Source organism: Homalodisca vitripennis, chromosome 2, assembly GCF_021130785.1.
Source record: "Homalodisca vitripennis isolate AUS2020 chromosome 2, UT_GWSS_2.1, whole genome shotgun sequence".
Classification (NCBI taxonomy): domain Eukaryota; kingdom Metazoa; phylum Arthropoda; class Insecta; order Hemiptera; family Cicadellidae; genus Homalodisca; species Homalodisca vitripennis.
In genome coordinates, this window is record NC_060208.1 from 181,360,326 (window position 1) to 181,374,575 (window position 14,250).

Below are 14,250 nucleotides of genomic sequence, written 5' to 3' on the forward strand. Positions count from 1 at the left end.
TTCTATCTTTTTTTATTTGCTAAAACTAAAAACATACTCCGGAATTGAAATGGCCTTTACAATTTTTAATGAACTCTAGTAATTTACACATTTTTAACTGTATCAGTCCAGGGAGGTCAAGTGCAGAAATAGTAAGGTGCTACTATTATAAATCAAATGAGCTTCATAATGATACCAAAGGACATCAAAGAAAACTACAACTACATTGTAATGCATTATTATACACAATTTTCTTAAAATTTACAAAAAATAGTAATAAATTTACAACAAGATTTCAATTGAGGAATTTTAAATTAATTTATTTTAATGTCAACAATATTAATTTGTTGACAAGCCTATGGAGTAACTCAAATCTAACGAACAATGTTTATATATATATATCCAAATTAAAAACAATACTTGCTTACTGAAAAATAATGAATTTTGTTACACTTTGTAGCAGGAAACAATTGTTAAACTGAAATAAATGACAACAATAGAAGAGAGGTTTAGTTTGGATAATTTATACAGGTTATTTAATGGCCAATTGACATTAACCGGTTTAAAATAGTTAATGGATATACAGCTGTGAAATATCCACACTAATTTCAAGTCAATGAACACACTGGGATCAGATACTCAAAAGATGAAATGTTTCTTACTTGTACTGACATACTCCGGGTTGACAGAAGCGATCAGCCTGCTATTGGCTACCTCCTGAGCCATCTGCTTCCGGTGGTAGACGAGAGCCAAGAACACCAAGCCAACCAGTAAGATCACAATAGCAATGGTGATGATGAGCATCTGGAGCATTGTGATACTCTGGCGCTCCTGTTAGCCAAAACCAAGAGTTAGTCAAGTGATATTGACACCACAGTCTTGTCTATATGAGATTTACAATCACACACACAATAATATCCAAACATTAAAATCACACAGTTTGTCCTTTAAACCACAAACATAATTAAAAGAACCAGAGATGTTTGGAATCTTGTAAACACCTTTTCCTTCTTTCTCACACAAAATTTGGAATGGTGAGAGAAGCTTTCCCAAGTCGAATAAATAATATGGAGCAAGTGTTGAGTTTTTTACTAGAAAGGAGAAAAAATTGTTTTCCACTAAAAGTAGGTAAAAGAAATAGGGATCTTCTATAGACTTATTATTAAGAAGACAATTTGGTGTGCCAAATTGCTATAATTCCACCAGAGTACTGTGATTGTTCATATGGCACTTTTTTTGTATTTTGTGCTTACGTTATTAATGAGACACATCAAGTTAGCATTCCCTTGTGCTAACAGATTGTTAGACTTAACAGATATATCTAGTTAAGTTGCTTTGCACAAAGGTCCATTTCAAATCAAGTTGTTTTTTTATCAAAGTAATGTATTTGCTTGTACTATTTCCTCATGACTCAATTACATATTATTTACTTTTGTTCTTAAACTATCCATTAGTTTATGTGGCTGACAAAAACGTCAAACAATAAACATCTGATATGCTGTGCCATCCTTATCTTTATTTTTAGTTTGTGAGTTTGCATCCTTGTTTGTGGTATTGTACTAATGCTGTTTAATTTGTGTTACACTGTAGCCTGTCATTTGTTAGCACCGTGCAGCATTTGTCACCATCACGTTAAGTTTTCAAAATGTATTTCTTGTTTTGGTTTTTAATAAATGAGTATCAACATATCTCCATAAATATAAATCAATACTAAATTATACGTAAGGATTTTTCATTATGAAATATTTCTAACCAGAAAAAAAATTTATTTTTTCAATACTCCTGTTTTATTACACATTTGAACACTGATAAAAAGAGAGCCAATGTCAATGTTAACATGGTTTTTATTGATTCACAAATTAAGTTTCTTATTAGTTTCCCTCATAATACATTAGTAAATTTTCGATAAAAATTGTTCATATAACTTGCAATCTATTAACACATAACCTGTTAAATATATATGTATGCATTAGGATTGTAACATTGTTTAACTATTTTCCAAAATTACTGTGATAAAAGTATTCATTTTTTAATTGGCCCTAGTTAATGCGAATAAAAATGTTTGTATACTCTATTAGTAAAGAAGATGCAATGTTTTAATAATTATAACTTTAGTAAAACCTAAGCAGTCTTTTTGACATGGAAATTCTAAAAATAGAGGTCAATTTAAAAGAATTCTCAATATGTATTACTAACAAAAACACTGTAACAAACCTGTATGTAAAAGTTAACACTTTCTGTATAGTTGCCATTGCCAGCTAGAGAAGTGGCCCTAACTTTGACGCTGTAGTTTCCAGGAGACAGATCCTTCAGGATGTAGGATTTACTCAAGTTATGAAACTTCCTCCTCGTGATACACACAATCTGAGGTTTGTACTAAACAACACAATACAACATACAGTTAATGTCTAATTACCGTAATGAAACTATATTACCTTGTTTCAAGACTAATAATTAACTATATCTTTCTGTGATATTAGGTTTTTTGAAATTTTAAAGTTTTGATTTATAACTGTTACAGCAGTTGTAACAAGGTCTCAAACCGAGAGACAGTACTAAATACATTGCTGAAAACAGTTTTGTACAAAAGCTATTTAATTGTGATTTAATGACAACAGTAACATCCATAAAATAAATATTTATTATTAGCTCTATGCAGTTTGTTTTGCAACATTTTTACATGACACAGTTGTATATCAAATAATGCACTGATTTACCATGTTATATACATGCATGTATTTAATATTAATAATCTTGTGCTCCTATCCCATCTCCTCCCCCCACTACTCTACCCGCCCCTTCCCATAATCCACCAGCAAGCTCTGTACAGTGAGAAAATTCACACCCCAAACATAAGGAACCAAGCTATGATTTAACAAATTTTTTTCCTACAAACTATAAAATTTCTTCAATAACCCACTGTTAGCTCTGAAGTTTACATGACTAAACGTGGAAATAATAATCAAGTTTTTAAAAGTTAGGCCTACTTATTTCTATAATATTACAGACAACTACAATAATAATTACAGTACAAAATCTTGTTTGATTTTAAGTCTTGAATTTAAAAGGACTTTTTCTTTACCTAAGGTTTTGTTTGTTTCATTTTAGCTTGTGTATGGGCAAAATCGTCAATTACTTCACCAAAACTTAGTCTGTTTGTTATGTCTGATTCAATGTAAAGCACTGTGATCTTGTTTTATATCTATCCATAAAAAAATAAAAACTGTTCTACTAGGGTTAAAATCAAGATGGCTGCCAGAACAGCTGGCTCTAAAGAATGTGAACAAAAATCTTCACTGACCTCAAACAATTGTTCTGATGGGGGAGAGAGATCTAGAACATAACTAGAGAAAAGGATAGTTTAGACTTAAAACTAAAAAAAATATATGAAAAACACCAAGCAACTAATCTTAACCCTTAGCACTTCTTAGGATTTTGTTTAGTCTGTTCTAACACTCCTGTGACCAGCCTCATTTTCCCCTTTAGCTCTGAAATATGATGGTGGATTCTGTCCACCAGCTCCCATAGCCTGGATTGCATGACACACTTCACTTTCTACTTTTAAATTATTTATAGTCTATCTAAACGTTACATTGCTATGTAAAATGAAGTAAAACTAACATAGATACGAGGTACACCACTCTCATGGCTTGAGTCGTACCTGAGTTCCCGCCTGCAACAAGTCCATATAAATGGCGTTTCATCAAACAACGCCCTCGTAAAATATGGGGTCCCACAGGGATCAATTCTCGGCCCAGCTCTTTTTTTAATTTATGTTAATGACCTCAGGTCATCTATATCATCTGGCCAAATGGTTCAGTACGCAGATGACACAACTCTCTGTTTTCAGAGTAAATGCAGGGCCTCATTGGAAGTGGAATGTTTTGTAAGTGCAAATTCTTGTCTGCAGTTCTTATCTTATAGGTCAATCTGCAGACAAATGATTCAAAATCCAATTTCATCTATTTCTCAGGGCGGAGAGTGTCCCATGATTGTGGTCCATCAGTTGTGCTAAATGACACAGTCATTGAAGAACTAAACAGCATTAAATTCTTAGGAATCCACATTGACAAAAGTCTAACGTGGGACAATCATGTAGACGCAGTCTGCGCCAAAATGTCCTCAGGCAACTCTGCTCTGAGAAAGTTAGCAGAATTTTGTGCAATTCCTATTCTAAAAATGGCCTATTATGGCCTTGTGTACCCACACATGTCTTATGGCATAACGTTGTGGGGAGGATGCGCAAACACCCACTTCCAAAGGTGCTTTGTCCTGCAGAAGAAAGCAATCCGAATCATCTTGAAAATAGGAATGAGAGAATCCTGCACGGAGCACTTACAAAGTCTCAATTTTTTAACGCTCCCATCCCTCTACATCTACGAGACTCCTGTATTGTCGTTACAAATGTGAAGTAACGCGGGGCAGAGATGTCCATGACTACAACACTAAAGGGAGGGATGCATTAAGACCAGTGCAGCACAGGCTCCGGACTTTCGAAGCCCTGCCATCTGAGGTCGGGGCCAAACTTATCAACAAGTTGCCTCTTGACCTCTTGACTGAAAATGGGCAACCACTGTTTAAGAGGAAGCTAAGGAACCTATTGGTGCAAGGGGCCTTTTACTCAGTCGTCGAGTTCGTGGACCGGGGAGGTTAGTTGGTACAACCGTTGAGTGGGAGGTGCCAGGCTTTAGGCCTACACGATAAACCATAATGTTCTCTCTATTTAAGTTTTGTTTTATTTGAGAATTAAAATTTTAAGTGCTCTCTTTTATTTGTTTAGTTTTACATATAACTTTGTAAAACATTACAATATTATTTTATTTAAATACCTACACGACTTGATGCGTGCCATGCAATGTTGTAAAAATTGTTATTACGGCAATAAAGAAATTTATTTATTTATTTATAACAAATAAACAATATTTGACATTTTATAACAGTAAATTTTTTGCGGAAGTTAAGCGTATTGTTTATACTAGTTTTTGTTATGCTAACTATCCATAACTATATTTATTTAAGGATTATCCACATATTTAGTAATATATGTAACGTTAAATAGTAACGCGATACATTAGGGATACATTTAACAGGGGCTGCATCACTATGGCCACTAACTGTTCCCAATCACTCAGCCAGTGGCAGTGGGCTGCAGCGGTATGTGTATTGTTAACAACGAGCGCTCCTCTCACATTCTAGACCTTTATAACATGATCCTGAGTAGTAGAGACGCTTATCAGTGGCGTAACTAGACAGAGTCGCGCCCCCCCCCGCAGCGTACTGAAATGCGCCCCTCCTGTCGCTCTAACACCCCCCCCCCCTTCCTCCTACAGACCTACACGCATCGTTATAATTATAGCCTACTTCCCCCTGGTCTACCTTTATTCTCATGATGTTCACTCTACTTACGGTAAATTGTAATAGAAAACAAACCTTTACTTTTTAAGAGTGGCTTTAAATTTGTGTAAATAGTTGATAGTCCCGTGCTGTGCCAATGTTTATTTTTATACATTTTGTAAAAAGATCAAAAAGGAAAAGAAAAACTTTAAAATGAATTATTCATCATAATTATTTATTAATGAAACTATCTCAAACATTAAAATAAAAAAATAGAAAAAATTGTAGACATGTTAATTATTTCCATTTATTTTAAACCCTCTCCTCTTCTTAAAACTGAATATTTTTCAGCTAACATCTTCAAGTTGATCCTACGAGCCCCGTTCATGTTCTATGCTCAAGACTCCCAAGCGCTCAGCCTGGTATTGGTCATAGTGTTTCTCAAATAATTCTTTATGAGCTTGAGTTTAGAAAAATGACCTGAAAATTTATATAAGATTAAAAAACTATGTTGTTAACATATATGCCATTTTCAGGTTATAATACAAGTATATAATTAAAGGGTATAATAACTCTTCTTAACACAAAAATTAATTTTAGTTAGTACGGGTTTTTTATGATATTTTGGTGATTACGAACCTTTCCGCTGACGCTGACGTAACTGGGAGAGTCAAGAACATCATCATCGCTGTGCAGACATCAGGAAGGCTGCTTGACAAAGTCACGTTTTTTCTATCATTAAATATGAGGCTAAATCCTTAACTTTTTTCAATCCTCTTGTTTTTATTTCATCCGAAACAATGTTTCTGAAAACACACTATTTGTGTCTCCAACCCGTGTGAAACATCTTCCTCATACTTCTCACAAAACTTCCTGGCTGAAAAAATTAGTTCATCATCACTTTTCTCTGTGAGGTACTTTGGAGTTAAAAAGTTGAACTGATCGTTAATTCCTGACCATGCTCTCAAAAACGTCTGGAGATTTGAGCAATAAACTATATCCAAGCTCCTGTAAAATACTTTTACTTTGAATTCTTGCAATGGATTAGAAAATTCAACATCGTTGGTCAGTTCGTCAAAAAAAGTTTTTTACTTTTTTACATCGTTTAGTCGGCAGAGGAAGACTCAATATTCCATCCCCTGGCTAGCGTTTTCAGCTTCTTTAACAACACCTTCAAACTCATTTCTTGCTCTCTTTAGTTCAGTCATACTCTTTCCAAGAAGGGCTGTAAGCTTCGTCAATTGATACATCCTCTTTTTGTAGTGTTTTAGATGTAATATTAATTCTCTCTAAAACCTTACTTTGGAAAGTAAGCATCAATACAAATTGAAAACACGTCATTTGTTTTTTTGAGTCCAGTTGCCTCTAAAACCTCTTTATTCTTTTTTAGAAGTCAGAATAATATTCGTCAAACAGCTTAAGGACAGAAACAAAGTTACACTTTATGGGCCAGTAAAACAATCGTACCTAGATGACCAACGGGTCGGACACAATCTTTTGAGTGTCTTGCTAAGTATAGACCCCCTTTGCTCCATAGATTTCTCTCTCAAAGCTTGCCATCTTGGCAGGCTTTCGCCGAAAAACACGTAAATTTGATTGACCAAATCGTAAAATAAAATCATTTCTGTTATGTCAGTAACTGAGTCATTGAGTACCAAATTTAAATTATGCGAGGCACAATGCACGTACTCTGCATTTGGCGACTTTTGCTTTATTCTAGATTGGATTCCAGAATAGTTTCCACTCATTACGGCTGCCCCGTCATAACCCTGGCCTCTACACTTTTCAATTTTAATGTTGTTTTCTTCTTCCAAAAAATTACAAACCTCGTTAGTAATTTTTTCCGAATTTTTGGCCTGTAAGAGCTATGAAACCCTAAGAATGATTCTTTAATTTCAAGTTTTTCGTAGTTTTGGACTGCCACATGTCGTATTACTATCGATAGTTGATCAGTTTTTGAGGGACGTCTTGAGTGGTGTCTAATACCAGAGAGAAGAAGAAAGGAGCTGCTTGGATTTCACTTACAACTTCATCCAGAACATGCTGTGACGCAAACATGATCATTTCATTTTGGATTTTGGGAGACAAATACTTAACTTTGCTTTGATCGTTTTCTAAGTGGACTTTTTTAGAAGAGGATCGTATCGTGACAACAAATCTATAATATTCAAAAAGTTTCCAGAAGTAGTGTCCACTGTTTCAATATTTTCATTCCGATGCCTCTGAACGCTAAGTTACAAGTAGCCATAGTTATTACTACATCTAAAAGTCTTTTGAGAATCTCACAATACTCAGGTTCATACTTTTGAATAAGTGATTTTGCATCTTGGCTATTTTTTTCGGTACTATATGCTAAAACATGAATTTAAGTGTATACGAGATGTTTCATGTTCTTTAATTTTTTTGCTTAAACCTTGCCAATCATTTATTAGACCTTTACACCAAGCATCTTTAAATTTTAGGGTCAGTTCTGTCAGCGAACAACCAACAAGGTTCACAGTATACGCCATTTAATAAAGGTGAATAACAAAGCCAAAAACCGTTCATAGTTTTTGGCCCGTTTTGGCAATTTTGTAATAAAAAATCACTGCTAAAAGATCTATTGTTTGTCGAGTCTTTAGGAAAAAGGGCCCTGTGGGCCTACATGGTTCAGAATTCAAAATGAAAGTTTTATCTTCTTCTTTTAAGAGGGATACTCCGTCATTAGTGTAGAGCCCAATGTCAGTTTTAAAAAAACACCACGTTGTTGACTGATTTCATTAGTATCAATATGCAAAACACAGTTTTTTATCAATGTCTACGGTACAGCTACAGCTATCATTATTTATCTTAACGTCTAGACTCACGTCTGGTTCGTTATTTGTGAATTCAGGTGGGGTCTGAGTAGAGGTTCCATTTTCTGTCTCGATGGTAGGTAGGTCAGAACTTATTTCACTACACTCACAAATTAAACCGGAAGTTATTTGTTTCCTTACACTGTCATTGTTTTTACTAAGAGATATGTCAGATTTTAAAAAATAGATCAATTTTTTGGTGTTTTTTTGCTTTTTCTTCCTCCTCCTTCTTCGCTTTCGGTATTCTGCACCACTAGGTTTTTTAGACATTTTTGTTTAATTATTGATTTAGTTTTCTAGTACATCGTCTCCCATAATATAAGTTTCCTGTAAGAGGTGTAGTTTGCAAACACTTTTCACCGCCACCACAGTTGTAGGCTACTGAATAAATCACAACTTTCGAAAATGCAGTAAACGTAACGAGTAATGAATATATGACTGAGTGACAAGGAAACCACAGTATACTGTGAAGGAAACTACCTAACAATAATTGGTACTTGGTAGTGTGGAGGGAGGGAGGGGAGTATTCAAGTCGCAACATGAAACAATGCAGTACACGCACGCACACCCCCACGCTCACACACGGTCTAAAGCGCCTTAAAATACACTTCCGTGGCGGTTCAGCAAATAGTTTGCCTGCTTTAGTTTTGAAGGCGTTTTAACTAAAACAAGAAATGATAATAGGCCTACGATATTCCTCGCTAGCTCATTTATACAAAAAAAATTATAAGGAATTACAATGAAAATAGTGATATTCAACCTTAAGAAATTTGGTAAAAATCGGTATAATTTTTTTTTATTTTTTTCATTCCTTCGTGTGGCGCCCCTTGACACGCCGCGCCCCCCCGCATTGCGGGGGTTGCGGGGGTATGTATTACGCCACTGACGCTTATGTTTGGATCATACCATCCTGTGTTATAATTATTATTATTACTGTGTAATTGTTTTTATTTCAATGTAGAGTATAGTAAACAAATTAATTATTATAATATTATTAATAATAAATTATAAACTTAAACACTGGGTTGAATTCATATACATTTCTAGAGTAACGCTACTAGTAAAAACAATATTTTTTATGTTATTGTAACATATGTTATAATGTTACTTGAAAATAATCCATTCATAAGGTATGAGTAATTCATATTACTTTTAGAAGGTAAAGTATCTTCTGAATCAGAAAATAATTGATTTGGTTTTAAATAAACATATTTTATAATGTTGGTTATAAAGTACATAACCATGAAACACAACATAACCTTAAAACATGAGTAGAGTACACCAAATTGCTTAATTAATAAAAAAAAGAATCTAGTTAGTAGTAAAACCTTTAGTAATGTCGACCCTTAGTAATAGGTATTTTCACATGATAAAGAAATCATGCGTTAATGAAACTAAATTGAATTATAGGTCAGTTGATCAGCGATGGGGAGAATTGGCTATGTCTTACAATGCAGGACACAGGAGTACAAAGATATATTTTCTGTATTTATACCGGAGCTTTAGGGGAATCCACCATGCCCTGCAGTGCTTGACATGGGAGCACTAAGAGTTCAGAGTATAAATTACAAATATGCTCAGTGACTGAAACTGTGATGATAACACTGTTTTAAATAGATCGTGTGAAAAAGAATGTTGTCAATTGTCTACTTACATTCTCAATGTCGGAGCGAGTATACTCTATCTGGTAGGTGACAATAAGACCGTTGGGTGACTTAGGCTCTTCCCACTTGAGCAGCACATCACCGCTGTGATTGGAGCTGTCCATCACTTCCACATTGAGGTACGGCACAGTGTCAGCAGTATCTGAAACCAATCACCTCAATGTGATAATGTTTTATCTGGTAGGTGACAATAAGACCATTGGGTGATTTGGGCTCTTCCCACTTGAGCAGCACATCACCGCTGTGATTGGAGCTGTCCATCACTTCCACACTGAGGTACGGCACAGTGTCAGCAGGATCTGAAACCAATCATCTTAATGTGATATGTTCCATTTCAACTGGAATCTATTATCACAACTGTTATCACAAAATCGAGCTACAAAAATGAGTGTTGAGGATGACGAAGATTAAGGGTAAGGATTACTGACCTTCGTCAGTTTGGAATGACCAAAATTAATAATGAATGGGAATTGTCCTATTATAGCAATTGCAGCTCTCTGTTGTTACACTTTGGGTCCATAAGCTTGAAGGGCTGGAAGTTAGCTAACATAATAATGTAGTAAAAATGAGACATTACAATTTTTTGAATCCAACCAAGATTGCTTGAGGATGCTTTTGGTAGCCTTGTCAATCTATCAAATGACAAATGACATTGATTTTATAAATAACATCATCCACGTTCAATGCTTCTCCAGTCTAATTCTTACCAAATTTATTTTTTTTAAGCTCAATATGACTATCTCACTAAGAAAATATTTACTCACTGAGAGGTTGGGTACGGGTAGAAAAGATCGCTTGAGCACTGCAGTTGTTTTTCTTGCCTATATCCGTCTCCTCATCCAATACCTCTCTGCAGGCTGTTACAGAGATGGTGTAGTGTGCAAAATGATGGAGCTTATGCACCACCAATGAGTTTCCGCCCCACACTTCGTGCTCAAAAGTCTCCTCGTCATCTGCGTCACAGAGTTACAGGTAGCGAGTTAGACAAGCTGATTCTAATTTTATAGCTCTAGTTTAACATTTATCTGTTTAGTCTCAAATTTTTAATTTAGCTGAAAAAACAGAAACCTAATGATTAAGCCTTCTCTTGACTAGTTTCTAAGTAATTATTGTTTGTAAAAAAATTCTACATATTTGAACAAATGGAACATTATTATTATAAGAGACTTCAGAAGAAGACTATTTACTTTTGTTAAACGTGTTCTTCAAACTCAACTCTGCATCCAGATGTGTGCCTAATTGTTTCTTATTCAAAACACGTTTTGATATTATCTAATTCCATAAAATGTCTTCAAAATATATAGGTTTTACTTTTTTTTAATAGATTCAAAAATCTTAATTCATCTAAAACTGTAAGCAAATTTAAAAAGATGTTAAACACTAATGGCTACACAAGAGATAAATAAATAAATTTCTATCCAGGTATTAACAGGTTAAAATATTTACAATATATTGCTAACTTTTAATATCAAACATTAATGAGTTGAAAACGGACAAATAGAAAAAAAAATATATAGTGTTTAATAACCTCACATGGAACGACCTTCTGGATTTCTAGTATAAGATTTTGAATATAACAAAGTAAAAAAAATAGCAATAAGATTATAAGAAATAAACATCTGTATGTTTTCTGGTTGATGAGGAAAGCATTTTTAACCTGAAACTAAAATACCACAATATCTAGTTTTCCACTTCTTGTCAACATTTGTTCAAATTACTGCATTAATGAGAGATCACTTATCAATAGTGACTTCCACACCACGGCCAACGACCAAATAGGCAAGCTGCTAACACAGATAATCTAAAACTGACGAGCATTACATGTATCTACATGCATTTTCCTTTTGAAAACTCAGACAATATATTCATGTATTCTTTATCTATGACATAATAAACATTCCTAAAATAATCTATAGTCACTCAAAGCTATTCCAATCTCCTGATCCATTTTAGATTTAAGTTTAAAGAACAGTGTTTTGGGGTCCTGAAGTCGTAAAGTGAAACAGTTTTTATAAGATTCGTATTCCCTCCAACATTCCATGATAACTTATTGAAGTGCTCCGACGATTTTAGTAACAATAAGAGTTAGCCTTTTTATCCCAATGACGAAATTGTATCGTCCAACTAAAAAGTTGCTGTGGTCAATATGAGTCTGTTCTGGTCGTTTAAATTCACTCCCAACCTAATCTATTTACAGCTCCACAATTGATTTATTCTGTTGCACTAACCAAAACAATGGTCTCATATGTTGGTTTCGGAATTCAACTTAGATTAAATTTTGGTGATTGCGTGATTTTGATATTTTTACAGATCAATAAATATGTATAAGGAGTAAATGCTTCTAGTATAAGGGCAAGAGTGTGTTATCCCCATTTGCTTTTCATTAACTACAGTAAAAATTCCAGACACAATGTTAAAGGAGCTAACCAGATTTAATTACTTTATGTGCAAACATTCACAGGTTTATTTAAAGAGGTAGTTTTTATAACAGTGTATAAATAGCATTTCCATGGCATTAGATGGATTATTAATCATTGGCGCAATCAAAATTTAAAATTAGATAATAACTTCGTCTCTGCAATCTGCGTTACACTACTGATCAAGCAGTTTACAGTAATTTAATAGATACTAAAATTTCAATGTAAACAAATGTTTCTGCCTCTTTGACGAACTTCAGCTGAAAGTGTTAACAGCTGAAAGTATCAGTTCACTTTGCATTACATGTCGTAGCGCAATCTGCCGGATCCAATATAAAACACTCTAACATCAACAACAATTTATAAATAAAAAATTAATCAAACAAACTATTTAAATAGGACCAAATCATGAATCTAAACCATTCTCGAATCCCCTTCAACACACACACAAAATTTCATCAAAATCGGTCCAGTCATTTAGGAGGAGTTCAGTCACATACACACGAACACAAGAAATATATATAGTATATAAATTAGACCAAAATATCAAAAAGCTCACTTCTTGGCAGTTTGTTTTTAGGCTCCCCTATGTTTCCTAAACTGGTCTTCTCAACTCTTGGATATTCATTGTTGACAATATCGTTTCGGAACTTGATCTCCCGCTTGTCCCTCTGAGGTCTACAAAACACAAACAACAATAATGAATTTCTTAAAATAAAAAGTAGAATGGAAAAAATTAAGCACACAGAATCAAAACAACAGCAACATAAACACAATTCACATTGCAACTGAGGTACACGGACCCTAAGCAAGAGTACTTTCTTTTGAGCACAACTTAATTATAAGTGTGGCAGTATTACAAGAATGTTATATTTTTATAGCTTACAAAAAAGCAAAAGAATTTTGTTTGATTTTACACAGACTTATGTCTTTAATGATATTTCCAGGTTGATACCACATTCAATATTATTCTACATTCTTTACACAAGAATTTCAGGTTATTTTCTTAGTCAAAATTGAATAGATGTTTTAACAAAATAAATGGAATATTATTGGTTGAACAATGTATAGTTTGACAAGAATCTTTTTGTGAAGGCAGAGCTGAAGAGTTTGTGGGAACTTTGTACTGGCTCTGAATTTGCAAGTAAGTGTTTTTGTCTTTTTTCATAGAAATGAATTTCCATGAGAAGAACATCTTGTATGTCCAAAAAGAGAGAACTTTCCTTCCTAGCTACAAAAAATTATACTAGTCAACTATACACATGAAACACATTAAAATTGTTATTGACATCTATCTTTTAAGTTTTCAATTTCAAATTGGCAAATACAATAACATTTTTTATTGGGTGAAGTATCTTACACTTGCCACCTATAATAGTTAGCTGAGTTGCCAAGACATAATACGAAATACTTATTCATATATCAATTAATTGAGGAGAAAATTGGGAAACACTCATTTACATGAATAGAGTGAGTTCAAATACATTTAGAAAAATAAAATTGACGAGAACTTGTGTAAAATTACTTGGGAGATTGAACTCTATTCTGGGAACAATAATTTACTTATGAAATAAAATTTTAAAGTTGTAAAAAGAAATAAGTGAAAAATGGAACAAAATGTATTAGAGTTCTTTTCATGAAATATATTGTGGTAATAATTAACCACCATAACCATATAATATATAAATGTGGAGCTCACACTGGTTACTTATTTTACTACTTTACTATATTTGAATTATTCAAACAAATACCTATTCAAAACAGTCTTCATATTAAAAAAAATCTTACAAATTTACAAGTATTGGTTTGTGCAAGTTTTAAATTTGGTGATATGAAACAATTCAGTGCTAATTAGTCTTAAGACAGATCCCTTCAACCAGGATTACAGAACTATACCACCAACTCCCAATCACACCCAAAATCATTATACTTATAATTCACGAGATCATTATACTTATAATTCACAACCCAAATCAAAGTAGAGAAATCAATGAAGCAATATCTCCAATGAACATTATAATG

The 14,250-nt window shown here is 33.7% G+C and overlaps 1 protein-coding gene across 3 annotated transcripts in view; it reads right to left on the reverse strand.

Annotated features, from left to right (window-relative positions):
- LOC124355122 (insulin-like peptide receptor) overlaps positions 1–14,250 on the reverse strand; it is a 300,892-nt gene that overhangs the window by 15,930 nt on the left and 270,712 nt on the right. For all 3 annotated transcript variants that reach the window (XM_046806083.1, XM_046806084.1, XM_046806082.1), the window contains 5 exons: positions 12,788–12,906; positions 10,576–10,764; positions 9,802–9,953; positions 2,194–2,355; positions 642–810 (listed from right to left, as the gene is read on the reverse strand). In XM_046806083.1, coding sequence (XP_046662039.1) covers positions 642–810; positions 2,194–2,355; positions 9,802–9,953; positions 10,576–10,764; positions 12,788–12,906 — 791 coding nt within the window. The remainder of the gene's footprint in view (positions 1–641; positions 811–2,193; positions 2,356–9,801; positions 9,954–10,575; positions 10,765–12,787; positions 12,907–14,250) is intronic.